This window comes from Phyllostomus discolor, chromosome 14 (genome assembly GCF_004126475.2).
Source record: "Phyllostomus discolor isolate MPI-MPIP mPhyDis1 chromosome 14, mPhyDis1.pri.v3, whole genome shotgun sequence".
NCBI classification, from domain to species: domain Eukaryota; kingdom Metazoa; phylum Chordata; class Mammalia; order Chiroptera; family Phyllostomidae; genus Phyllostomus; species Phyllostomus discolor.
In genome coordinates, this window is record NC_040916.2 from 25,025,986 (window position 1) to 25,053,361 (window position 27,376).

Below are 27,376 nucleotides of genomic sequence, written 5' to 3' on the forward strand. Positions count from 1 at the left end.
AAAATAATGAGTAAAACAAATTGCAGTCTTAAAAGGGTTATGGCGCTGCATCATCTGAAGTTAGCACCTCCTGGACTGAATTGCTTGTCTCGACTACATGTATTTACAAGTCTGTACGGCAAGTTCGCAGCAAGATCGTGTGCATACCATCCCATTGTAAAGCGACTTCAAAAATATGTGAACACAGTTAGTTATTTTTACACAGTCCTTTTGGTTGTGTGTGTGTGTGTGCTGTTGCTGGTCGACAACAGCTTTTTGTTTTCCTCAGTGAGGAGTGTGGCTCATTTGTGAGCCTTCATTAACTCAAAGTGAAATGGTTAAAAATATTTATCCTGTTAGAATAGGCTGCATCTTTTTAACAACTCATAAAAAGAAAACTGGCTTTTGAGATGACTTTACTAATTTACATTGTTTACCAAGCTGTAGTGCTTTAAGAACACTACTTTAAAAAGCAGAATAAACTTGGTTTACATTTTTAAAAAAAGATAGAATTAGGGGCTAAAAACACCTGTGTCCGAGGATGTTTATGGCAACACTGCAATACTCAAAGTCAGCAGTAATCTGTAGTGCTAACGGGGGGAGTGGCTAAATAGTGGCATAAAGAAATACCAAAAAAGAGCAAAAGAAAAGTAGTCCCAAGTAAAAAAACAAATAAACAAAAACATTAAGAATACAACCCCAATTTTGAAAAAGGTGCAATTAGAATACACATCGAAATGTGACACATGTTGACGGTGGTCATGCTTGAGTGCCAGGGTTGTGAATACTTTTTGTTTTCTTTTTCATGCTTTTCTGTATTTTCCAGTTTTCCTATTAATGACACTTTCACTCCTGTCATCAGAAGAATTATACAGAGTGTAAAAATCCTTCCCCCGGTTTTGAACCGAGGGGTCAGACTCCTCCCAACGTCACCCAGGTCCCCGGAGAGAGCGGGCCGGTGGGGGAGGACGGAGTTCTGCTCGGGACGGGCCGGGGCCTCGCGGTCCACTGGCGTCGGAGCGGATGCTCGAGTCGGGGTTCCAGGGGCCCAGGGGCTAAGGGTACAAATGTCAGGGTCAGCAGCAGGGGGACCGCACTGCACAGCCCTGAGCACGACTAGGGGGGCCGCGGGAGGCGTGAGGCTGGGATCAGAAAAGAGAGCCAAGGCCTGGCCCTCAGTGTCTCTATCACACAGACTCCTCAGCAAAGGGGCCGCTGCCCCAGCAGCCACCCCGGTGTCCCAGTGGCCACCCGGGTGTCCCAGTAGCCACCATGGTGTTTCAGTGGCCACCACAGTGTCCCAGTGGCCACCACGGTGTTTTAATGCCCACCACGGTGTCCCAGTGGCCACCACAGTGTCCCAGTGACCACCACAGTGTTTTAGTGACCACCATAGTGTCCCAGTGACAACCACGGTGTCCCAGTGATCACCACAGTGTCCCAGTGGCCACCACAGTATTTTAATAGCCACCACGGTATTTTAGTGGCCACCACAGTGTCCCAGTGACCACCACAGTGTTTTAGTGGCCACCACAGTGGCCACCACGGTGCCCAGGGCAGGCACTGCGTAAACACACTGCATGAACTACAAGTGACCACACACCAGTGATCTGGGAGGCGGCTTTATTCCAAGCGATGTGGGTGGTGAGCGCGCGGTACGACATGGACGGTGTCTTCCAGAGTTGCGCGCCTGACCCCACGCGACGTTACTGACCGAAGTCGCCCCAATAAAGTCAGTACAAATGAAACCCACGCGTCGTCTGCCAGCACACTTTCCCCTCTCCTTTTTTAAAGAAAGGGGGGTGGGGGTGGGGGCGGACACGCATCCGTCTTCAGGATGAAATCACGTTTGGGGAGCAGAAATGCCAGAGCAGAAAAGGCGGGTTCACCTTGGGGACCAAATTCGTGAGCCTGACTCTATCAGCAGCAATGGCAGCTGCCCAGCTGAGCCGAGGGGTCGCCCGGCCTGGAGGACAGGCCAGGCGTGCGCCCCTCCTCTGATGAACCCCGGACCTCACAGCTGAAATCAGCGGGGGGGGCCCCCCTCCAGTTCAGCCGGCCGGCCCTGCGGGCCCGGGCTTCAGGTCAGCATGTGTAGACCACTGACACAGACCCATCTCGCTTGGCAGACGTTGTAAAGATGGATTTCAACACAGATGGCGTCGTCTCAGCGCTAGGTGCTCCTGTTTGTGAGTGCTGCGTGCTTTGTGCCTGCGGGGGGGTGGGTTCGAATTTCGACACCTCCGTGCACCAGGTGAGGGTGAGGGTGTCGGCTGGGCACGGGGGGTGGGGGGGGTCAGCCCCTGTAGACGGTGGGTTGCGATTTAGCAGAAGGCGGGGCTGGGAGGGCAAACGCGAGAGGGTCCCACAGCCTCGGTTTCCCCTTCTTGGAAGCGAGGCAGGGCGTGAGGGTGGGAGTGCCCAGGCAAGGCCCCGGTGTGGGGTCCCCGGCTAAGCCACTGGGCAGCTAAGGCGGTCCTGCTGGGCTCCCGGGCGGCTGGCTGCCTGTCTAGCAGTTGCTGTCCCGTTCACCCGACGGGTGACCTCTGCGTGTCGGGACAGGTGTTTCGGCTCCACGCCTGAGCTCCCCAGACGGCCCTGCTTGGAGAGGTTTGAAAAATGATGCGGGTCAAAAAGCGCGCCCTATTCAGCAGTAAATTATACTGAGGCTTTGTGTGTATAGCGCCTCCCTCAGCCCAGGGGGCTCTGCGGGCTGCACGGTGCCGGCTCGCCCCTCTGGCACGCAACACAGAAGGGGTGCTTGTGTCCGTTCAGTGTCTGTGCTGGCCTGTTCTTCTCGCGCTGGGAGCGGGGGCTGGCTCTCGCGGGCTGCTTTCTCATGTTCATCGGGAGGCTGTACATTGTCCCGGTGTTTTCCCCACTGGATAGCCTTCCTCACTGGACATCACGTAAGAAATTAAACATGAATCGCGAGGCCTAAACTGTGCGTGTGTGCATTTAGGTCCACGTGGATGCGGTGTCTATATAAATATTTAATTTTTATGGTCTCGGCCTTCTCCTGTGGCTTCCATGGGCTGGAATTTATTAGCTACAGCGTCTCGGGGCTATTATTATTTGCTTTTCCACCCGAATGATTTAAAAGCCCATCAGGAATTGGCGCGGGGGCGGGGAGGTGGAGAATGCTGGCATGTAATGAGGCTCCCGGGACGTGTGGGTGTTACGGCGTCTGGAGCGAGGAAGTGTGGGGTGGGACAGCCCCCAGATGTGCCCCCCGTCATTCAACCTGCCAGGCAGAGGCCCTGGGTCGGGGGGCGTGAGGGCTCTGCCGTGTTTCATGTGAGTGGGTTGGGGGGGCGCAGAGGGTGTGGGGGTGGACAGGCAGGCACGTCACTCTGAGAATAAAGCGGGACCCCAGGACGGGCCACAAATGTCACTGACAAGTCAGACAAGGCCGGGGGGAGGCCGCTGTACACTTGGTCTGCACTCTGCGCCCCGGCAACCACGAGAGCAAGCCCCAGGCCCCTCGGGGAACGCAAGTTGGGTGTGAACAGACCCCTCCCCCTTCCCCTGGCCTCAGTCCCCGAGGCAGAGCAGCGGGCTGCTGGTGGCAGCGACCCAATGCACAAGGCGTGTTTGTCGAATGGAGAGTTCCCTGACTGAACTCAGGTCCTTTGAACATTCCGGAGGGGAATGGGAGTTTTCAGAGGGTGAGGACAGGTGCACAGAGCCAGGGACAACCGGCTGCCGGGCCCCCCGCCGGGCTCCGAGACTGCTCTGTGCAGGGCTGCCGAGATCACACCGGGTCCGGCCACCATCAGCCGGCGGCGGGGGGCGGTCTTCGCTCCCAAGCTCGGCGTGCACAGTGAATCTTAGCGGGTGAAAACGCACCACCCTGGGCATTCCTGGTGCGTCTCCGGGAGCCTCCCGGGCGGGGCTGGTGCGGGAGCTGAGTGGGGGGAAGTGCTTCTAACAAGAGCCAGGTTGTCTGGTGCCCCTTAACTCGCTCATCAAGGAGCCCCACCTGCCAGGGCCACACTTGAAAACCAAAATTCCTGGCCCTGGCAGGTGTGGCTCAGTGGATTGAGGGCCCACCCGCAAACCCAAGGGTCGCAGGTTCAATTCCCAGTCAGGGCACATGCCTGAGTTGTAAGCCAGGTCCCCAGTAGGGGGCGCGTGAGAGGCAACCACACACTGATGTTTCTCTCCCTCTCTTTCTCCTTCCCTTCCACTCTCTCTAAAAATAAATAAATACAATCTTTTTTTTAAAGAAGACCGAAATTCCTGCACAGCATACATTTCATTACACACATGTACATATACATGCACCTGGATGCGTGTACACACCCACACGAAGCGACAGGTGTATGTGCATACGTGCATATCCACACACACATTTCCCTTGTGGATAAACTTCATGTTCAGGAGCTGGGCAACCCTAAGGGGGGAGGTGGGGCTGAAAGAGCAGGGCAGGAAACAGTTATTCTGTAGGTGATAGCTACACGAGCATTTCCCTAAAACCATTAGTTCCAACTTCCAATATTGAGGAAAAAGTCTAAGGTGCTGCCAGCACAGAGGCGGACCTCAGGCTAATGCACAACGAGCCTGCCGAGCGCCGCAGCCTGGCCCGAAGACAAACGAGTTTTTCTTTCCCTAAACAGGGTCGGAGTCAAGCGGGCAAACGCCCGAGGAGCGTGCGAGGTGCAGGGGCTCTTCCTCGGTGTCGGCCAGCTCCCGTCCCGGGCTCCTGGGCGCCGGCATCGAGCTCGCGGGGAGGCGGCCGCAGGGCTGGAAGGGCAGCGCTCCAGCGAGGGGTGTCGTCGGGCAGTAAATATCATTTCCATTGCTCTCACGGCTGGAGCTGGTGTCCAAAAAAAAAAAAAAGCAATATTCCCGGCAAGGCTGTGTTGGGAGCGAGCCCGACCTGGCCATGCATCACCCCAGCTCGGAAATTAGCAGAGAGGACAGGCAGCACGCTGACATCGCCTGGCCAGCCGCTCCGAAGACAGCTTAGCTGTCGCCAGAGAAATATGGCGAGGGGGGCGCGGCCGGCCATCCGTGCAGCCCCCGCCCTGCCCCGCCCCGCGCCGGGCAGCCCTGAATCTTTGGCGGTGGCCAGAGCTGGATAAATCATCCCCGCTGCGACAGAAGTAAAGCTCCTGAAATATCTCAGGGAGGCCCACACAAGCAGCGGCCGGAGGGGAGAGCCAGGTGGGGTGTCTGAGTGGCCCCCTACCTCAGGCTCGGCCCCCTCCCCCCGTGTGTGAGGGGCTGGCCACCCCAGGGAAACTGGGGGCTGGGTGCCAGAACCCCTGGTGAAATTCGGGAACCACAGGTCCTCTCTCTGTGCGCGGGTGGCCGGCTCCGAAAGGAAGGAGGGAGGGAGGGGGTGTGTGGAGAGGGAGGCTGGAGAAGGGAGGAGGCAGCGGAGGGGAAGAGAGAGAGACGAGGGCGAAATCGATATAAAAGGGAAATAAAAGGAAGACGGGGGGGGGGGGGGGGGGAGAGCAGGGGACCAGAGAGAGGGGGGGAAACCTTTTATCCGGAGCACAAGCTGAAGATAATAAATATTGCAATCTTGGAGCCTTTTTAAGGCTCTTGAAACTGTCCTTCTATTATTCTTCCCTTTCGCTTTTGCTTTTTTTTCCTTTAACTGTTTTGCCTTTAAACCAGGGACGACTGAAGTTTCGGGTTAGCACGGTCAGCCTCTGCTTCCAGGTTCTTCAGAGCGAGGCCAGCTCCAGGCAAAACCGTTCCCTTTGTCCCGTCCCTCTCCCCTCTCCCTGCCCCCAGCCCCGGCCCCGGCCTCCGGCTTCCCGGACAGGGACTCCGCCCCAGAGAACAGGGACGGAGTTTCCTGGGACCCCCCGGGGGCCTCACCAGCGCCCGGGCCCCAAGCCTGGAGGAGCTGCTCCTGGGGTTGGCTAAGGGGACCCTGTCGGAGCCACCCTTGCCGGAGGCGGCACCTGGCGGGGCTCAGCACCAGGAGTTTCTCTTGCCCTGGAGACAACCAGGGGCGTTTAAGAGCCCACCTCTGGGTTTGGGGCTCGGCGGCCAGGAAAATCTGGGCGGACAGGCGGGCTGCGGTGGGACACCAGCTGCCCGGCGGGGGATCATCAGTGTGATGTTTCTGTTTATAAATGAAGCGACCCCGAGGAAGGGGGCAAGAAAACAGTTTTCTTTTTTTAAAGATTTTATTTATTTTTAGAGAGGGAAAGGAGGGAGAAAGAGAGAGAGAGAAAAACATCAATGTGTGGTTGCTGGGGGCCGTGGCCTGCAACCCAGGCATGTGCCCTGACTGGGAATCGAACCTGCGATGCCTGGTTCACAACCCGCACGCAATCCACTGAGCTACGCCAGCCAGGGCTAGAAAACAGTTTTCTGAGTGCCCAACGAACGGACACTCGTTACCGGCCGCAGCGGGAGCACACTGGAGGAGGCCACCCGGCACAACCACACGCACGTGTGCACGCGTGCGCACACACACACACACACACACGACAGAGCCTGCCACGGGGCGGGGGGCGGTTCTTCCCGGCCACTCCTGGAGGCGCGTGCCCTATCAGCCCGCGCGGGGTCTCTGGGGCCGGGAGGCTGCCGTGCATGCGTGGTGAGTCAGGGAACAAGCCGTGACGGACGGACAGACAGACAGCCCGCCCTCTCCCCGGGCCGTCTCCCGGGGCACCCCCGGACCCGCGCAGGCCGCGGCCTTCTCCGGAAAGGGGGAGCTCCGCCGGCTGAAACGAGTCCCGGCTGCACCGCCCAGCGCAGGACGGGCGGGCGGCTCCTTCGTGTAACAATGCGGGGGAACCAGCAGAAGGGAGAGTCAGGTCCAATTCCAGCCGTTCGTTTCCGTGGGATCGACTTTTTTTTTTTTAAGTTTAAAAGTTTGGTTCCATTTCAAAAAAAAAAAAAATAACGACCCTCTGGGCTCGGCGTTCCGCCGACAGACGAGCACGGCTGCGCTCGAACCCCCCGCCCCTCCCTGGGGCTGAGCCAGAGGAGAGGGCGCGAGGCGGGAACCTGGATTCCGCTCGTCCCGCAGACAGACGCGCCGCGGCTCCGCTGTTATTCTCGGGGAATGCGCGCGCGTGCGTGCACGGCTGCCCTGCCGTCCCCTTGTCCTTCTCAGAGGAGCGACGGGGACTTTTCCGGGCCTCTGCTTCCAGATGTGAAGGCGGCGGCCGTTTGAAGCCAGGAGGGGGCAGGCCGGGCCCTGCTAATTGGGCGCACGTGGCGGCCGGCACAAAGCCCGGCCTGTGGGGCTCCGGGCTCCGGGCTCCGGCTCGGCCTCGGAGCCGGCCCTCCGCGCCTGGCCCGCCTGCAAGGAGGGGGCCCTGCAGGCCCAGGTCCCAGGTCATGGTGCCTGTCCCGATCCCCAGGAGGCCTCTTGCGCCGGAGTGGATGGGGTCACCCTACGCTAATAGCCCACGGCCGCTCACACGGGGTGGACACACGGGAAAGCCACACACACAGATGTCAGGAAGGACGGCCGGGATGGCGGTGACCGCCCATCCTCCGGACAGAGCTGGGGCGGGGGCAGTGTCCTTGGGGTCGGGGCTGCCGGGCAACATGTCACCAAGGCCACTGAGGTGACAGGCAATGACGAGGGAAGGGGCCACTTGGGACGAGGTGACCGGTGCTCCCGTCTGCCTCTGGGGGTTGGAAAGGACTGGGTGGTGGGGGGGGGGACGGGGGTCCATGCAGGCCCGTTGCTGACTGGCCTGTGCTGGTGGCCAGGTGACTCACTGCTGTGGGTTTCTGCTATGCTGTGACGGGTCGGGGCCGACTTTGAAGCCCAGCATCCCCCCACCCGAAGCGAGCCCCCTCCTGCTCTGTGCGCCCGAAGATGCAGGCCAACCTGGTGCTCAGGAACCTCAAATGCGACTGGCGGGGCGGGGGCAGGCAGGTGAGGCTAACACCAGGCATCGAAAACGCGCTTGGACTAATTCCTCTTAACTGCAGAAGTTGGAAAATCGGGAGAGATCAAAAAGACTGAAGTCACCCGTAACCTCACACACCAGAGATGTAAACATTGTGCTGTTTTCTTCCGGTAGCTTCTCTGGAGTGACGTCACCGTCTGTCTCTGCTCCCCGATCTGGATTTAGAATCAAACAGGGACACCTGGGAGGCTCCGAGGCCCTCTCTGACCCTTGGGCCATCCTGGTGTGCGTCTCCGGGACATAAAGCATGGGGCCGCTGCAAGGGGAGGGGACGTGCTCCCTCCCTCCCCCTCCTGAGAGGGGGGCCCGGCTGAGGCTGGAGGCTGCAGGGTGAGCCCCCTCCCAGGGAGCCGGCGGCCGCCCAGCGGGCTGGCTTTCAGCCCTCCCTCGCCCACGTCCCCCGCGCGCCCCCGGCACCGCAGCTGCAGGGGTGGCGGGCCTGTGGCACCTTTGATCCCAGCAAACCAAGTGCGTCACAGGCGAGCGCCGGCGGGCGTGGGCTGGGCGTGCGGAGGGCTGCCAAACTGACAAACACCCTCCAGGAACGCCTTCCAGCTCCTCTGGCCCGGGCGGCTGGCAGCCCCGCCTACCTGCCCACAAAGGACCTGCGGGGACACGTGGACGGGCCGGGGGCCCTTCCCCGGTGCAGAGCGCAGAGCGAACTGCTGGGGAAGCTGCTCTTGGTCCTGCACCGACCGTCCTGCACGCTCAGGGCAGATGTTTCTCATGCTCACTCACACCCCCCTTGCACGTCTGAGGTGTAAAGCGCCTACTCTTGCTCTTCCTTCTTCTTGTCAAACTTTCGGGGGGGGACTGGGGAGAGTCGAAAACACAGGGGGGAGGGAGGCAGCCCCTGTAGGCTCGGCCCCAGAGCAAGGGTTTGGGCGAACGCCATGGGACCGTCAGTTATTCACTCATCAACCCCTTGGCGCCGACACGGGCTGGGGACAGCAGCATCAGGGCGGAACAGGACGTCGTCCAGACCTCGGGGGGCCTCACTTTTAATGGGGGAGCAGATCCATCACCACATAACGGGTGGAACGCCTGTTGAGAACAACAGTGTGTGGAGAGTCTGAGATGTCACCGCACGCTCAGCTGCGTCCTCACGCCGCACGCCCCACGTGGCTATCTCCCGCCCCAGGGGGTTCTCCCAGACGGGAAGCCAGGCGCCTGCTTGTTAGAGTCACGAGACGCGCACCCCAGCGTGACCCCCAGCGCCTGGAAACGCAGGGAACGAGCTGAGTTTCTGGGACCTTTGTCACAAGGCGAGCGGCGGGGTCTGCGTCTCCCGTTTGGGGGTGCGTCACCTGCACAGGTGCCCGAGGGGCGAAGGGAAACGCATTGGAAGGTGCCACTGGGTCTCGCCCCCCGTGTTCTGCGTCACCATCAGCTCCCTGCCGGTCGCCCTGCGGGACAGACAGGGGACAGACGCGGGACAGACACTGGGGCCCATGGGCGGAGGTGAGTCTGGCCCGAAGGAGGTAACGTCCGTGCTGAGCCTTGAAAGGCGAGGAGAAGCGGTCAGGCTGGAGGTCTCCCTGGAAGGGGCGGGCGGGGGCCCCTCGGAACGACTCGCAGGTTCAATTCTTTGAGACACAAGGGGGAAATTCTCCCACCGCCTGCCCCTATGGCGTGAAGGACCGCCGGTCAGTCAGTCAGCCATCAGCCCCTCTCTGCCATCCAAGGGCTGGCCCTGGGGGCCGCCGCTGGGCTCCGGCAGTGCCGGGCACACACAGGTGATGGTGAGCGACCTGCAGCCTCGGTGGGCCCGGGAGGACCCCTTGGGCACCACGGGTGGCGCAGTGCTCTCTGCACCGACAGGGGTGACGTCCTCGGAGGGTGGGGTGGGCTGGGGGCCTGGGGAGGGCGAGGGCCAGGGCGCGGCGGGCAGTGGGGGTCACGGTGGAGACACCGGGAACAGCCGGGGGCGCCCTGTACACACCAGGCCGTGCCCGCTCCCCGCTCTCGGGGTCACGGGCTTCTGCTCACGGCGGTTCTCGTCGTCCCTGGGGGCGGCCACTGGTTCTGCTCCTTCCCAACCCCCTCCCCCCGGACGGCTCGGGGGGAGGGGGCAGGCCTCACTGGGGCTGCAGTGTTCCTCTGCCCTTCCCCCCCCCCCCGCCCCCCGCCAAGGGCCGTCCGGTCCGTTTGGGGGCTGGGCTTGTTCTCTGCGGGCCCCGCACAGAGGGCTGACGCACGCTTCGGGGTGCCCGGGCCCCCCGTGACATGTCTGCACAGCCCCCTAAAGGGCCAGAGCAGCTCGTGGCTCCGCACGGAGCCGAGGGCCCCGAGAGACGGCGCTGAAGCCGCGGGCGGCGCCCGCCCAGCTCCGGGCCGCACGCTGCTGCCACCTCCCTCCCGCCGGTCAGCGCCTCCCACGACCCGGCAGTGCCAGCGCCCCCGGCCGCTGCAGAGGGCCCTGGGCAGAGGGCTGGGCGCGAAGACCCAGGGGCCAGAGGGGGAAAGAACCCAAAGGGATGCTCTCGCTAGCGTAGTTTGAACAGGGCAGGTCCTCGGCGGCCACGGTAGGTGTGACATGATATCCACGTGACGTGACGTGTCCACACATGGCAATGAGCACAAGGAGGGCCTCGTGTGACCCTCACGTGGGCACGGCCCAGGCTCCCCACAAACGCTCAGGCGGGGCAGGAGGCATTCCCGGCTCTCAGGCCCCACCATCCCGGAGCCCAGCCTGCCTGGGGGCAGGGCCGAGGGTGGAGGCAGAGCCTGCTGACCCACCGCTGCCTTCGGAGACTGGCTCAGCCGCTCAGGGTGGCGCCCAGGCCCCGGGCCAAACCAGGGAGCACCTCCAAGGACGCCGGCCCTGCTGGCGGCCAGGCGGGGCACTGAGACCCTCTCCACCGGGAAACAGCCCACCCGGCCTTTTCTGCCCAAGCCCAAGTTCTCTGCGGCGGTACTTTTCCTGGGCACCCGGTCACGGGACCCGTCGGGTCGCAGCAAACCAGAAACGACAGCAGGCGCGGGGCCCTCGGCCCCTGCCGTCCCCGTGGTGGCCTCTCCCCCTGGGCTGGGCGGCACAGGCCACGGCGTGGATGCAGGCGGCCCCGTGGGTCCCGGAGCCCCCTGCAGACGTGCCCATCACGGGCACGGGACGCCGTGCTCCGTGCTCAGGGCGCTATGCGCCGGGCACGCCTGGGACCGCATGCTCTTGGGGCTCCCGAGAGAGAGTGGCAGCTTTGACGACATGTGGGGTCCCCCCGTGCAAGAGCAGAGAGACCCCTGTGCTTCCTTCCTGTCGTCTGCAGCGGAAGGAGGGCTGGGGGAGGGGGCCAGCCCTCACACTCACGTCCCCTGGGCCTTCCAGTGGGGACCCCGTGTGCGTGCTCCCGGTGACCCAGAGCCAGGCGGTCCCCAGTCCCTGTCCCCCCCAGCCCTCCAGGCAGGCCCTGGGGCCTCGTGAGGGGACCCTTGAGGAAGAGTCCCTCTGACCCCAGGCCCCCAGCCCAGCTGCGGATCCGGGCCGCCCCCGAGCTCCGGGCCGGCAGACCTGCCCAGCGGGGGGCCGGGGGCGTGCAGTTCGGGGAAGGGGACCGCAAGTGGGGGCGGGCGCCCGAGTGTGTGTGAGCAGCGCAGATGGGAGATCTCGGGGGACAGATAACCGGGCCCTGGATGGCAGCCGACAGGAAACCTCGGGCGAGGAGACAGCTGTGGGCCGGAGGGAGGGGCCTCGCGCCGGCAACCGCACCCGGGGGGCGGCAGGGCAGTGCGACAGCCCGGAGCCCACCCCGCTGCGCGGGGGGGACGGCCTGGGAGCCCTTTCTCCGGGTGCGCTGGGCCCTCCTGGGGAGGGCTGTCCTCCCTGCATCTGCTCGGTGACTGGGGGGGCTTCGGTGTGGCTGGGGAGCGGGGCGCAGCCCCTGAGTGCACCCCGGAGGCTGTGACAGGCTGGGCAGGACCCCGCCCGGGTCAGACGGCGGCCGGCAAGCCTGGGCCCCTGTGGAGAAGCCGGAGTCCGCCCCCCTTCCCCAAGAGGCAGGGCGCCCTTGACCTGGGAGACGCAGGCAGGTGCCTCCGTGAAATCCCAGCGAGCGGCTCACTCGGCCTCTGTGAGGCGTCTGTGTCGGGTTCAAGGTCAAAATGGCGTTTCCTCCCCACCCCCTTCCCCCCTAACCCAATGGTGCAGGGGGAAGGCCTCGCCCCTGCTGTCCAGGTGTCTGCGGGGTGACAGGCCCGCGCAGGCACCTACAAGGGTGGGAGGCACGGCCCCAGGCTCAGAGTCCCCCCCGCCCCCCGCCTGAGGGGGCATCGGGCAAGCCAGCTGACCCGCAGGCTTCTGCTGTGGGTGCTGGGGAGCCCCAAGGAGGCGCCCTGGGCAGCCCGGGGCTGGCAGAAGGTGCCCAGGGGCTGGTGGGGGCTGCGGGGAGCGCCCCGACACCCTCCTGCCCCAGGGGGCCCTCAGGTCGCCCGGGCAGGCCTGACTCCCAAAGGCCCGGGCCGGCACCAGGCCCGGGTTGGAGTCTGCCCCGTGTCACCCCTGCAGCCTGGTGGGGACACCGCCCCAGTGGGACAGCACCCCGGTGGGACGGCGCCCCGGTGGGGGAAGCAGAAGGAGGGGGAAGGCCCTGTGTGCCGGCCAGCACCACTGCGGAAGGCTGTGTGCTCGCCCGCGGATGTCGGATGTGGACACAACCGCATTCCCCAACAGCATCCGGGTGAGATTTTCCGGCGTGAGGCGCTCCCAGACCCCACCGGCCGGCACCAGACACGCAGGGGGCACAGCCCGGGCCAGGGGGCGCGGCCGGCTGGGGCCGTGTCTGTCCCTCCACTCTCCGTCACGCCCGGGACGCGTCTCAGACCGCTGGTTTGATGGGGGGGTTCGCGCCCCGAGGTCCAGTCTGGGGGGGTTCAGGGCTGTGCGTGCGCTAATGCTCCCCGAGTCCCAAAGGGCACGACCAGGCGCAGAGCGGGGGGGCGGGGGGGGTGCGGCAGGCACGAATCTCCCGACCTCGGCCGCCGGCTCCTCTGCGGAGCGGGGGGCGTTGTTCGTGGGCTCAGCCACGCAGACGGAGGTCGCCACATGCACCCGCGTTCTTGTGGTAGAAACATCAGGCCTGCTGTAACACCGACCGTTACATACCCAGCTGCGGCGTGCCATTCGGCGGCACCAAGCACATTCGCCCAGTCGGGCAGCCGTCACCACCATCCGTTTCCAGAACCTTCCCACCCTCCCAGCCACACTCTCCCGCTTTTCTGTGCATGGACGTCCGCACGGGCGGCCTCCCCACGCCCTTCCTCTCTGTGCACGGACGCCACCCACCGCCCCAGAGTCTCGGGGACCTGCCCCCAGCAGCGCCCTCGAACGGGAATGCGCCGGCAGGGGCCCATCGGCTCCCTGCTGGCAGAAATCTGAGCTTTCTTTTCCCTTCCTCCCCCCGCCCCCCCCCCCCCCCCCCCCCCCCGCTCCTGCAGATAACGGTGCGATAAACGTCTCTGGGCTTGGCCCCTGCGCGCCGCGAGGGAGTCTCTGCAGAGCAGACACGGCCTCCGGGAAACAGCAGAATCCGCCTGGGATTTTCCCAGGAAGGGGGACAGACCTGGGGCGGATTTCTCTTTTTTAAAAATTCTTTTTTTTTAAGATTTTATTTATTTATTTTCAGAGAAGGAAGGGAGGGAGAAAGAGAGAGAGAGAGAGGGAAACATCAATGTGTGGTTGCTGGGGGCCGTGGCCTGCAACCCAGGCATGTGCCCTGACTGGGAATCGAACCTGTGACACTTTGGTTTGCAGCCCGCGCTCAACCCACTGAGCTACACCAGCCAGGGCCGGATTTCTCGTAAATGGCGCCCGAGTTCAGGAGCTGCCACGGGAGGGCCGCGGGCTGCGCTGTGGGGGGAGAGAGAACAAAGGCTTGGGGAGGCCTGGTCTCCCCACCAGCCCCGCCGGCAGGCGCCTGGGATCTCGGGCTGGGGGTCCCGTCACTGCCCGACCTCTGGCTCCTTCATCTGCCAAGTGGGACAGAGGCCGCGGGCCCAGCTTCCGGCAGGCCGCCGGCATCAGGGCCCAACGAAACCAGGAACAGGGAAGGGTCTTGCGGACTGACAGTGGGGAGCACGTGTTTGGTGCGGCCCAGATTTTTACAGGCCGACCCCTGGGGTCAAACCAGGAAGCCTCGCGTCTGAGCCGTAGGCCGAAGATGGACAGACTCGCCCGCCGGCCTCGAGGGGCTGCTGGGAAGGTGGGCGGAGGGCCAGGGGCCCCCTCCCCTCCCTGGGTGACTGCTGACTTGCCCCCCTGTGCTCCACCCGGAGGTGAAGGCCGTGACTCGCACTCACTCCTCGGCGCCCAGCCCCGGGCCGGCACCGTCTGCTGGGTGCCGCGCCGGGCGCTGTGCCGGGTTTCCTCCTCCCGTGGCCTGCGCCTGCTTCCCCACGGTCCCCCGGGGGCCGGCGCTGTGGGGGCTGGTTCAGGAGAGGCCACTGGCTGGCAGTGTGCTCGGGCCGCCCCAGCACAGGGCACCGGCAGCGGCTTAAACAACGGACACCTATTTCTCCCAGCTCAGGTGGCTGAGGGCTGAGAGCCAGGTGGTGGTGGTGGGGCTTGATTCCTTCCGGGGCTTCTCTCCTGGGCCTGGGGACGGCCGTCTCCCCCCGTGTCCTCGCGGGGTCGTCACCGTGCCTGTCGGCGGCCTGACCTCTTCTTCTCGTGAGGACAGCGATCGACGGGGTGGGGGCTGCCCCCCCCGACCACCTCACCGTAACAGTCGCCGCTTCAAAAACCCCGAGTCCAAACAGAGGTACATTTTGAGGTCCCGGGGGTTAGAACGCAGCCTAGGGATTTTTCGGGGGGACGGGGGGACATGACCGACATGTGCCAGTGAAGGAGTTTGCGCCGCCTCCATGGAAAGAAAACCGCCTTCCGCGTGGAGATCCGGCTGGTTCAGGGGCGCGGCAGGGCCGCACAGGCGCTCTGCTCCATCCGCGTGAGTGCAGCCAGGCCGTGGGGGCCGTGGGGGCCGTGGGGGGCCGTGGGGGGCCGTGGGGGGGCGGGGGGGGGGCAGCCGGTGCTCTGGCCTTGCAGCGTGGCCGGCCTCAGGCCTGCCTGTCCTGCAGCCCGAGGCCTCTCGGACAAGCCGGCAGCCCAGGGCAACCGGGAGCCCCTGTATTCCATGGGCTTTGCGGGTTTTCCTTTCATATTTCATGCCCATTTCTCAAAGGACAGGAGTCCGGTGTATTGGCTGTAAAACCACCGCTTCCCGTCTTTTCAGAGTGGAACCCGCTGGTGAGGAGGCTGTAACCCGTGTCCCACCTCTGGTTGCCTCACCCCGCCACCTCCCCGCTGTTCGCACACACCAGGCCGGCCTCCCCACGGGCCCTCGGCCTCTGCCGCTCCCCCCGCCCCCCCTATGAAAACTCGACCCGGCTCCTCGGGGTTTTGGGCTTCCATTGCCCGGCCCGCCGGCCACGGAGGACAGCATCTTTTCGGGTGTTTGCAGTTCTCCCGCCTCTCTCTGCACGGCGCCTCTTTGTGTCTTCCGCGGGCTCCCCTTCCGCGCTGCCGGTCTGGGCTCTCATTTTTCCGAGCACCCGGAGTGGACTCGGACCCTGTGGGCAGCTGCAGGAATGGGGGAATGAGGGCATGAGGGCTGGAAGGCAGGGCGCGCCGTCGGCTAGGGGCGGGAGGGCTCTCACGCGGGCACGGAGGGAGGCTGCCAGGCAAGCGTGAGGGGCGTGACTGACGAGGGAGTGCTAGACTGCAGTATAATGCTCAGTAGACGTGGTCTTGTAGGGAGAATTTGTGTGTCGGGTGGCTACAGTTTATTTTAAAAAAAACGCCTTGAAAGGCGATCTGCCGTCACATCCACTGTGGCTGCGTTTGAACGCCATTTTGTGAGGCGGTTTCAATTTTTCCTGCTTGTCTGCACTTTTATAATGAGTTGATTTACTTGAAAATAAAATACAACCACAGGAAGTTTTACAAAATTATTGCACAAGCCCTGGCTGGTGTGGCTCAGTGGATTGAGCATGGGCTGCAAACCAAAGGGTCACCAGATTGACTCCCAGTCAGGGCACAGGCCTGGGTTGCGGGCCACGTCCCCAGTAGGGGGCGCACAAAAGGCAACCACACATTGATTGATGTTTCTCTCTTTCTCCGCTTCCCTTTCCCTCTGTCTAAAAATAAATAAATAAAATCTTTAAAAAAATTATTGCACAAACCACACGTTTAATGGAAATAAAAATACAAGCAGGGAAATATTGGCCCATAGTTCGGCAGAGAACTCCCTTTATTTCTGTGTTTCCTTTTTCCCTGACACTTTTATGTACTGGTATTAGGGGGGGAGAGAGAGAGAGAGAGAGAGAAACGTTGATTTGTTGTTCCGGGTATTGGTGCTCTCACTGGTTGAGTCTTGCACGTGTCCTCGCCGGGGATCGAACCCGCAACCTTGGTATATCCAGCTGATGCTCTGACTGCCTGAGCTCCCTGGCCAGGGCCTGGACAGTGCCCTTTCAGGCCTGGGAACCGTCGTCCGTGGGCATTTGTAGAATCAAACACAAGTATCTGGACTCCACCACGGTGGGGCGGCTGAGGGGATGTGTTCCCTGGGGAGCCGTGATTGCGTGGACATGCCCCACAGGCTGTGGCGATGAAGGGTTCTGGGGGGTCCACCTCCGAGGACCCTGGCCTCACGCTCAGTAGCAGCCCAGCCGTCCCTGTTCCGCCAGCCGACAGCAGAGTCCCGACGTTGTCTGCTAAGATGGTTTGGCCCCTGGAGAAGGGAGGACCCCACAGCCTGGGGAGGAGCCCCTCCCCCCAGCCCTGAGGACACCCGAGGACGGGGCCCGGGGGTGCCTGGCCTGGGTGCAGCCCTGGCTCTCGAGCTCGGGCCTGTTATGGACCCCGAGTCTCCGTTTCCCCAGTTGGGAGGCCACGGTGGCTGTAAGGACCAAGGGAGAGAACCCCCACGTGCCTCCCAGCACAAAACACCCCTCGGAGAGTGGTCAGCACCCCAGTCCGTGCGTCTAGCCTCCGTCTCTCCCCGCCGCAGAGAGCGCTGGCTGCCGACCGGAGGGAGCGCCATGCTGCGGGGAGGCCCGGGCCGCCCTACTGCGTGCGCTCTGCCAGTGGGCGGGCCTCACGCCCAGCGCGGCGCCCGGAGCGGCTGCCACTGCCTGGCTGGGCACACGTGACTTCCTGTTTTCTAAAGTCTTGGGTGGCAACGTCGTCACCGGTGGTGTCTGAGCCCGGGGTGGGGGCGGGGCAGCGGCGAGGCAGCAGCAGGAGGGACGCTGGCCTCGGGGTCAGGGTGCGAGGGGAGGTGGGGGGCTCGGAAGCTGGCCAGTGCCACCTGCGTGGCGGGCATTGTGACCGAGAGCGATGCCACGAGGGCCTGTGTGCCGAGCGCGGCCAGCCCGTTCCCTGGCAGCGTCCCCACGGGGGAGGAGGCGACCCCGTGGCCACACCACTGATCCCGCAGCAGAGCCCTTGGAGGGATCTGCCCTTGCCCGGATCCCAGAGTGCTTCCTGAGCAGGGGGCAGGGGAGGGAACAGGAGCCGGTGGGGCTGGAGGGCTGCCTGCAGAAGTGGGAGAGCCTGTGCCCTGTGCGCAGAGGCAGGACCACAGCTGATGGGTGGTGAGCTCCCCGTCACCTGGGGTATTCAAGCAGAGGCTGGAGGTGCCAGAGAGGAAATTCTTTTGAGAGGCGCAACGCCCTCTGGGTGGAAGCAACCCCGGACGGAGCGTGGAGACGAAGTGCAGAAACGAGCCCCGGTCGCTGCCCGCTGCTGGGGCCCTGAGCCCTCTGGTGGCAGAGGGCCACCTGGGGCCCGCGGGCTCAGCAGGTGCCCCTGAGCAGGGCGCTTCCCACACACTGTCCCCTCGTGTCACTGCGTAACTAACCATCCCCAAAGTCCCTCTTACTAAACCCCCTTTGCAGAGGGGAGACAAGCGCAGGGGGCGAAGGGGGTGGTCCGACACAGGGTGTGGAAGAGGCACATTTGGAAGGTGAATCTTCGTCTTTCCGGCTCTCGGGCCTCTCTGCTCCCTGCTCCTCTCGGCGGCCCGGGGGCGTGGCCTGTGAGCAGGGAAAGAGGCCAGCGAGACCCAAATGCATCCTCCGTGCTTTTCGGGCCTTGGGGGGGGGCATGGGGGGGCACTCTGGCGAAAACTTCACCAGCGCCTGCGACTCGATGTCACACCTGCTGTGAGTTCAGAGCCGGGTGAGAGCTCTGTGCCCTGTCCCCACAGGTGAGGGACACCTGAGACACTGGAGTCAGGGGGCCACCCGGGGTCAGCAGACCCCACAATCCCACCGGCTCCGGCTCTGCCGCTTGGGGGCGGGTGTCCCAAGGGGGCGGGTGTCCCAAGGGGCAGCTCTGTCTCTCTCTCTCTGCCTATCACCCAACAAAGAGACCCGGTAGCTCCCGGACGCCCCCTGCCTGCCCTCCGGGCTCCCGTGGGAATCAAATCCCACCGGGCACAGGAAGTCACTTAAAAAGCACAAACCGGGCTTCCAGTGAGAGGGGCTCTCACCGGTTGGGTGGGTGGGTGGGGGAGAGGGCGGCCACACTGGCGGCGGGGCGCTGGGCTGTGTCTGCGGCTCTGGGCTGCGGGCTGTGGCAGGCAGGGCTGACGGAGACCCGCTCTCTCTGTGCTGGAGGGTCGCAGTCTGGCTGGAGGCAGACGGACAGACAACCCAGCCCACCGCCTGCCTGCCTGGGGAGCCCAGGTGCCAGGACCTCGCTGGGACGTGGTTGGTGCCACGCAGACGGGGCTTGGCGGTGTCGTTGCAGACACGGCCTTTAGGACGGGGTGGGTTGCAGGGAGAGACGCTCTGATCCCCGGTGGCTGCCCCTGGTGGGTCCCCTGGGTGTCCCCCAGCTCGGTGGGCTGGAAGTAAAAATCAAGGCCACAGCGAAAGAGCTTTGGACCCGGAAGTTACACCCTGGGCTCAGGGCGGGGAGGTGGGGGGCGCTGAGGCCCAGGCCGGGCTGAATGGACGAGGACGGGGGTTGGGGGGGTGGGTCCTGGGCTCCAGGGATGGTGCCCGGGCAGTGTGCTGGTTTCTGCAGGGTGATGTGAGGCCTCTGGAGGACAGTGAGGCCCCGAGGGCCGGCCCTGCCTGCACGTCTGGCCCTCTGAGCCCAGCACAGTCCCATCTATGGGGCAGGAGGCCAAGCCCAGATGGGCTGCACCGGCTGGGAAGATTTCCAGAGATGGGGTGTGGCTGGGCTTCTCTGTCGGCCTACCCTGTGTCTCTTGGGAGGAAAGGTTTCCTCGGGGGGGCTGCAGCCTGCCGGACCCCTCGCAGTGTGACGGCACTCCTGCAGGGGGCGGGGGGGGGGGGCGCACGCTGGGAAAGGGCCAGAATCCAGGTTCCCTGTTCAGCCAGGCGATGGCCATTGGAGCCCCCCCAAATTTGTGAGGGGGATGGCAGTCAGCACGCCGGCCGGGGGTCTCAGGGCTGCGAACCACTGCGGGTGCAGGTGGGGCCCCTTCCTTACCAGGGTGCAAATCCTGCCCCACTGTGCAAGGACCCGAGTGTGCAAATCCCACTGTGCAAGGGCCCGAGTGTGCAGGGCCAGCTCCTCCACAGCGGGAGCCTGCTTTCCCGGCAGGGGTCATCAGGGGTCACCAGTGCTCCGCCCTGCACTAACCCGGGTCCCCTGCAGAAACACGCGGTCTCAGCCCGTGTCCTCGCCGTGGGCGAGGCCTGACCCCTGGGGCACCCACACGAGGATGCCAGCCCGGCACACTGACACCTCTCAGCCCAGAGAGTCTCCATGTCCTTACTTGCCGTCTGTCTGTCCAGATGTGGGGGCCCCTGGGAGGTGGGGCTGTGCCCGGGAGGCGGGTGAGAAGGAGTGGGGCGGGGAATCGGGCCGCGTGCTTGGACTTCCAGGTTTGCCGAGTCTGCCTCGTGCGGGGGGCGTGGGGCCGGACCTCACCCCACAGCTCAGCGGGGAGCAGGGCCCCCTTGGGTACAGAGGACCCCAGGTTCTCACCCAGCCCTGAGGGTAGGTGTGATTGCCCTCCATCTCACAGATGGAGAAACTGAGGCCCGGAGATGTGAGGTGACTCGTCCACACAGCTACCTAGCCGGAGGGAAGGGATACAACCCACCTGCCGTCCCGCCGGGCTTTCTAACTCGATATCCCCTGACACCAAGCAAAGGCTCCATGAATACGTAATCAGTGACGTAACTGAACTTGGCCCTGGGCTCCTCATGGAACTTTCTGGGCTCCCCCTGCCTTGCTCAGGCCCATCCCCCCCCCCCCCCCCCCAGCACAGGCGCTGCTGGGCCCGGCAGAGGGAGGTCCCGACCCCCCCGCCCTGGGCACACCACACCTGTCACTGATCACAAAACGAAGGTGCTCTTCGGACAGAAAAAAGACAACCGGCCCCCATCACTCACCTCTGGGGAGGCACCCAGTTCCCCTCCCCCACCGCGCCGCTCTGCACAACCCGAGGAAACACTGTTTCTTATTTGTTCAGAATTTACTGTCCAGCAAGTGTTCTGTGCTCATTTTATGTGACAGGCGCCAAGCGATTTTTCTCCCAGTCCTCCCTCTGAGTCCCAGACGCCCCCATAAATCGCGGCGGGCACCGCCTCTCTGGTCCTGAGAGGAGCAACCGCCCGCCTTTGGTGGCCTCTGCGGGGAGCGGGCGGCTTCTGCCCTGAGAACCCCACCGCGCCTGGCGGCTGTCTGCCCCGCCCAGCGCGCAGTGCGCACCAAGGTGGGCGCAGGAGGATGGGCGGGTGGAGAGGAGGCAGCCCCTCCCCCTGTCATCTGCAGCCAGGGTGGGGGGGGCGGGGATGGGTGGCTGGAGGGGCGATAGACCTCCTGACCCGCTCGAGTTTTGCCGGTGGAGCGCTTTGCAGGACCCAGGCCCCACTGGGCAGACGCTAGGTGCAGGGGTGGGGCCCGCACTGAAGGCGGGGCGGGAGGACCCGTGGGGGGAGTCGGGGAGGCAGGTGAGTCTGGGCCCCGGTATGGCCTCGACGAGGGGTCTGGGCTTCGCTCACAGGAGAGGGGTCGCCAGTGGCTTCTGGGCAGGAACTTTGGGGAGTTTACAAGGCTGCCAGCTGCCCTGGCCGGGAGGGTCCTGAATTAGGGAGGGAGTCGAAGGCTTGAGGACAGAGCGATTCAGGCGGTGGGGTGCGGCTCGGAGGGAGGGACCGGCATCGCCCCTGTGAAGAGGGGGCAGGGCCCCGCGGAGGAGGGGAGGGGGGCAGGGGACGCCCCCCGGGGCATCTCAGGCGGCCCCCCACTGGCTGTGTGCGCTGCTGGGTAACCCTGAAGTTCTCTGGGCCTCAGTCCCCGTGGGGTGCTGCTGCATTCAAGTGGGTCTGGCGCAGAGTAAACCCGCGAGAAATGCTGCCGTTTCCGCCACGTTTCACACGAGAAGCCGCCGAAGAGGGTGCACAACTTGCCCCGAGTCCCAGTCAGTAGGGTAACACGGCGGCGCTCCAGGGCCCAGCAGCCACTCCGGCAGCGGCCACCAGAGGGCGCCCCGGCCTCGGGACGGATCGTGCCGGGCGCACCTGGCTTTGCGCGCGGGTCACACCGGGCGGAGTGGCGACGGCCAGACGCTGCGCCCCGTGGTGCGGGGGTGAGTCGCCGCCCACGCCCCTGGTAGGAAGGACCGTCTGGGCTCCAGTCCGCGCCCCCTCACTCACAGTTCCGGGAGCTTTCCCGCACAGCCTAACTTTGCTTTAACCTGAATGTCCACGGTGCCCCGCCCCCAGCCGCCCCGGACTCCAGCGCCAGGGCCGACCGCGCCGGCTCTCCCGCGGCGGCCGCGCAGGGCTGGTGTGGGACGGGCCCCGCAGGGACTCGCAGAGGGGCCTCTGAGCGGCTCCTCCGCGTGGCTGCCTCGGTTGGTCACCAGATGGCGGCGGGGGTGCAGGGACGGAAAGGGAGACACCGTGCAGAGGGCACAGCGGCAACAGTCAGGGACTGCGGGTGTGTCCTGGCGCGTGGCGCGGGGCTGAGGCCTGGAACCACCACTGTGAGCAGGAGCCCGGAGGTCCGCGTGGGGATCCCCCCCCAGGGTTCCTCGCTCTGCTGCTCATGAGACCGCTGGGCCGGGGAGGGGAGCCAGCACCGGACCCCACTGCCCTGGGCAGCAGTGGGGGTCGAGGGGGGGCTGCTTGGTCCCTGGCACCGAGGGCGCCGGAGTCAGGGCGGGAGGAGAGTCACCCAGATCCTGGGAGCTCCAGTGAGGGCAGAGGCTGGAGTGACCTCGTTAGATCTTCGGTCTGTCCTGTCCCTGCAGGGTGGGGGAGGGGCCCAGGGAGCCACACCCCTACGCTGAGGGGGCGCCGCTCATCCAGACGCGGGCGCGCAGAGGCTCCCAGAGTCCGTGGTGCACGTGCGGCTCCGGCACAGCCGTCCCGTGGCGCCCAGGCAGCTGTCCTGCCCAAGTGGACGGCTTCCCTTGCCCCCACCCCCCATTCCCACATTCCTCCTCGCTCTGTGGCCCCACCAGGTGTCACAGTGCTACGGGGACAGGTGAGGGTTCCCCAGGAGCTGGTCCAAGGGGGTGGGAGGGGGGCTGCGGTCCGAGAGGGGCTGGGGACACTCCTGTCACTGGGCCTGGCTAACGGGCCTCTCCTCCTGGCGCAGACGCACAGAGCTTCGGCCTGCTGGACCCCAGACTGTGCTACCTGTTGGACGGGATCCTCTTCATCTACGGCATCATCATCACCGCCCTGTTCCTGAGGGCCAAGGTGGGCGCCCCCCACTCTGGGGGAGGGCATGGGCCCCCCTCGGTGGATGTTCAGAGGGGCCTTGGACTCGCAAAGTCTCGGGCCTGGGTTGTGCCTATGGCTCGGCGTCCACGGGCCGAGCAGGGGCCAGCCCAGCAGGCACATTGGGTGGGCTGGGGAGGTGGGCGGGACCCGGGGACTGGCTAGCGTAGTGAGGAGCGTGGACATAGGACACCAAGGTGTGGGGGGGCAGGGAGGCAGAGACTGCTGGAAGGAAATGGCCTTATACTTCGGTCTCTCCCCAAGTCGGCTGCCCATCTGCCCACGCAGGTCCCTGGAGGGAAGTGGGAAGTTTGCCCCCCCCTTCCGTGGACCTCACAGGGCCTGGGCTCCTTGGAGGGGCGGGGGCAGCCCTGGTGGGCGGAGGACGAGGGAGGTCTGGTGGGGAAGGGGGTTCCAGCCCCGGTGTCACTGCAGTGCCCCACCACAGGCTGTTTGGCAGTTGAGACTTCGATATTTTATTGGAAAAGAGAACTGTGCGCCCTTCCTTCCTTTTTAACATCCAAGTGGGCCGCCCCAGGTCCCTGGGGTGCGCCCCTGGCTCTGGCCGGCGGGGCCTGGCAGAACCTCCGGCTGAGCGCGGAGCGGGAAAGGGGCGGCTCGCGTGCGCCCTGCGCAGGTCCTCAGGGCCCTCCGCCAGCGCCAGGCAGGAGGCGCGTGGCACAGGAGCGGGACCTCGCGCAGCCGTGGGCCACCGTGGGGCTGTCCTCCTCCGAGGTGCTGGGGGAAAGGGCCTGAGGATCTTCTGCTGGACCGGGACCTGGGGAGGGCACTGCGCGGGGCGGCCTGAAGTCCGCCCGGGCCAGCGCAGCGCTGCTCGTACCCCCGCGGGGGGCGGGGCGGGGCGGGGTGCCGGGCGGGAGCGCGGCAGCGGGCGGTGGCGGCCCCGCTGGGGCACTCACGCGGTGCTGTCCCCTCTCTTCCAGTTCAGCCACAGCACGGACGCCGCGGCGCAGGCGCAGGGCCCGGGGCAGCTCTACAACGTGAGTCCGCTCGGCCCCGCAGCCCGCGGGGACGCGAGGGCCTGGGGCGGGGCAAGGCCGGCAGGGAGGGGGGGCGTCCTCCGCTGCACCCCGGAAAACCCGGGCGGTAATGCACCTGCGTCGGGGGTCGCTGCGGGGCCGACAGGCTCTCAGGACCCGGTGCTGGAAAGGCCGGCTCCGCGCGGCGCGGGTGGGCACAAGGCCGGGCTGGCGGGCTCCTCCCGTGCGGGGGACCCGGCGCAGCCGAACTGACCCCCACCCCCACCCGTGGTAACATGACCCCGAGGGGTGCTCTGAGATGCTGGGACCCGAGGAACCAGCTACCGCTGCCCCCAATCCCTGCTGCGCTCTCTGAGAGCGCCCCCAGGACCCCGGAGGTGCCCCGCCCCCGCCCCTGACACGCCCCTGTTTCAGGAGCTCAACCTGGGGCGGAGAGAGGAGTACGACATGCTGGATAAGAGACGCGGCCGGGACCCCGAGATGGGAGGAAAACAGGTAGGACTCTCCTCGCTCTGCCCCTGCCAGTGTGCGCGTGGGGGGGGGGGGGCATGGCGGGAGGACCCTTCAGAGCCACCAGCACTCAGGGTCACTGCCCCAGACCCTGCCTTGCGAGGGGCCTGGGCCCAGGACAGCTGGAGGCCCCTCTCCAGCTGCCCCCAGCCCCGCCCCGGGGGCCGCATCAGTGCGCCCACGGGGGAGAGCAGCACCGCCCTCCTGCCCGAGCTCCCCGCGTGCCCAGACTGCTCCCCCGGGCCCCTGAGATGTGCTCACACTGGCACCGTCTGCCCCAGGGGGACAGACCAAGGAAGCCATGTGGGAAGGGGTGCTGGGTGCCCCTGAGAGTGGGTCGCCGGGTGGCTCTGTCCCCCGGCTGTGCCCAGGCAGCAACTGGCTGAGGCCAGGACCCTCCTGTCTGACACCATCTGGGACCCGACGCCCCCCCCCCCCACCGCACCACCCCCATCTGAGCTCTGTGTGGGGTGCGCTGTTGTGAGAGAGAATGAGGGGACCCCGTCCATGTCCTTGACGCCCCACCCCCAGCCCCCCGGCCTCAGCCCTTCCCTCCTTACCTGGACCAGGAGGGGTGAGCCAGCCGGTGGGGACGGGCCGGTCAGGGGGTCCGCTGAGCGGCCGCCGGCCGCGCTCCCAACCGCGGGACTTGGTGTTTTTCTCCTTCCGCGAAGCCTCGCTTGGGAGCTTGTGCCGCCAGGGCCAGCACGTCCTCCAGGGGGCCTGTCTGGGCGCGGCTGGGCTGCGTGCCGGGGCCTGGGAGGGGCGGGCGCCGGGGGGCGCAGGGCACGCCGCCCCGCTGCGAGGGGCCCGGCGTGCGGGGACGGACGAGGCTGCCGGGCCCACAGAGGGCGGGGGTGGGCGGGGGCAGCTGTCCCCGGCGGGAGGGTCCCACACCTGACCTTGCCTGTCTCCGCCCGCAGAGGAGGAAGAACCCGCAGGACGGCGTCTACAACGTGAGTGGGGCTGCGGGAGGGTCCCCTCCTGCCACCCCCGGGCCTCCTGTCCCTCAGCCCCAGCCCAGGCGGCAGGTCCCGGGGGCAGTGGGGGCAGTGGGGGCGGGGCCCCGCAGGTCAGGCTGGGCGGGCCTCCGAGGGTTCCTTCCCCCCCCCCCCACCGCGTGGCCCTCCACGCCCTCCACGGGGAAGCCGACCTCACCATCCCGGTTGGCCCGACGCTGTTCACAGGCGTCGGCCTGGGCCTGGGCCTGCTGAGACGCGGGGGCCTGGCGGCGGGGGGTGGGGCCTGTGAAGAGGCGCCCCGCCCCCTCTGCAGGGGGTTGGCCGCGTGCTCAGACGCAGGATTCCGGGGCCCGGCGAGCCCCGAGTGGTCCGCGTCCGCGTCCTTTGGGCAGAACGCCGCGACCGTCCTTCCCAGCCTCGGCGGAGCTGCTCAGCTCCGGGCAGCGGGCTGGCGGCCAGAGCCCCGAGGGCGGAGGAGGAGGAAGAGGAGGAGGGGCGGGGGGGGGGCGGGAGCTGGCTCCCGGCAGACGTGCGAATGAGGACCCCCCAACTCGGGAACCGAGAGGCCCGGTGTTGGAGGGGCCCCGAGTCTGCCGCAGTGGGGGACCGTGTCCCGTGCTCCCCCTCCAGGCGCTGCAGCGGGAGAAGATGGCGGAGGCCTACAGCGAGATCGGGATGAAGGCCGAGGTGGGTGCCGCTCGCTCTCAAACCCGAGGACTGGGGGGCGGGGGCGGGGGCGTGCTCGGGGAGTTGCCTCCTGGTCTCCCCCACCCCCGCCTGCCGTGGGCCTCCGTCCTGCCATCCACACCGCCTGCTGAAGGCACGCAGTGACCAGGGGGGCGAAGGGTAACCCGCTCCGCCCCACCCGGCTCTCTGGGCCTCCAGGGGGCGGAAACGGAGGCCCACGGCCTGACCCGCCCCCTCTCTCGTCTCCCCCGCAGAACCAGCGCCGCAGAGGCAAGGGGCACGACGGCCTCTACCAGGTAAGGGCGCCACCCGGCCGGGGTGTGGCCAGGCCCCCACACGCTCTCGCCAACAACCAGGCAGGGCGAGGGGCAGGGGGCCGGGGTGGGGGTGCTGGGGTCCCATTATTCAGGCACCTGGCTGGGTTTGCCCCTGGGGGCTGGGGGCGTCCTGGGCACTGACCCCTGGAGCCAAGCAGCTGCTGCCTGGGGCCATGCCATTCAGCCCCGGCCACCCCCCCGCTGTGAGGCCCCTCCACGGCCCACCCCACCTCCCAGCCGCAGACCCAGGAGGACGGCGGGAAGAGTGGGGAGGCTGGAGGGAGAACGGCACGGACAGTGACGAGTTTGACACGGAAGTGCTGCAGGGAGGTGGCTGGTTTGCGCAAGTCAGGGGCGATGCCTAGGCAAACGTCACCCCAGGGGTCTCCTCTCCCCGCTGGCTGCCTACCACTGGCCAGGTCCCAGCTCCAGCCCCCCACTGACTCCAACCCCGGGCAGGCTGGCCCCAGTCACCACGATGTCACGGGGGCCCCGGGACATGGCGCCGCTCCCCGGGCCCCTGGACGCAGGTGGACGCTTCCTGCTGGCCCACTGTCTCCTCCGACTTCCCATCCCCAGGGGCTCAGCTCGGCCACCAAGGACACCTACGACGCCCTGCACATGCAGGCGCTGCCCCCGCGCTAGCGGCGGGCGCTCGCTCCCAGGCCCGCCCTGCAGACGCCGAGATTGTAAGGCCCAGGACACCCCGCGCATGCCCCGGCTCGCCCGCACCTCACCACCGCAGCCGACCTCCCCCGTGACGACCGTCGGGTCCCTCGCCGTCCCAGCCCTTCGAGCACCGGATGCCGCCAGCACGCCGTGGGGGAGAGCGTCCCCGGCTGCGGCCTGTCCTCTGGGAGCCCAGGGGTCCTCGGTCTTCTGTCTGGGGACTGCAGCCCTGGCCAGGGGGCGCTGGGGATGGCGGGCTCGGCCCCCCGCCGAGCTGTGCGGTTAAGCCCCAGCGGAGCCTCGCACGCCCGCACCCTCCGAACAGTCTGTCCCGTGCTGTCCATTTGCGCTGCTGTAAATCTGGCTTCTGTCATTGGCCGCCCGCCCCCCCAGCCCCGCTCGGCAGCTTGTCACGGGGCCCGGAGGCCGCAACCCCCTGCGAAGGTCTGGCTGAGAGGCCGGGCCGGCTGTGGGTAGGCTCCGGAGCCCGGCCTCCCCTGGCCAGTGCCCCTCCCACGCGGTGGTCTGGGGCCAGACGCCCGGGGCCTTTCCCGGGGGAGTGTGTCAGGGGTCTGCTGGAGCAAAAGCCCGTGGCGGTGCCGAGCATGACCCAGCGGGGAGGCGGCCGGGTGCGTCCCGGG

The 27,376-nt window shown here is 65.8% G+C and overlaps 1 protein-coding gene across 2 annotated transcripts in view; it reads left to right on the forward strand.

The window, feature by feature from the left end:
• CD247 (CD247 molecule) overlaps positions 1-26,811 on the forward strand; it is a 61,651-nt gene extending 34,840 nt beyond the window's left edge. The window contains exons 2-8 of one of the 2 annotated variants that reach the window (XM_036015308.1): positions 22,465-22,568; positions 23,534-23,590; positions 24,005-24,084; positions 25,020-25,056; positions 25,693-25,749; positions 26,004-26,045; positions 26,646-26,811. In XM_036015308.1, the coding sequence (XP_035871201.1) occupies positions 22,465-22,568; positions 23,534-23,590; positions 24,005-24,084; positions 25,020-25,056; positions 25,693-25,749; positions 26,004-26,045; positions 26,646-26,711 (443 nt within the window). In that variant the 3' untranslated portion in view covers positions 26,712-26,811. Of the gene's footprint in view, positions 1-22,464; positions 22,569-23,533; positions 23,591-24,004; positions 24,086-25,019; positions 25,057-25,692; positions 25,750-26,003; positions 26,046-26,645 lie in introns of both variants that reach the window. The other variant, XM_036015309.1, reaches the window with a different exon arrangement.
• The last annotated feature ends 565 nt before the right edge of the window (positions 26,812-27,376 follow it).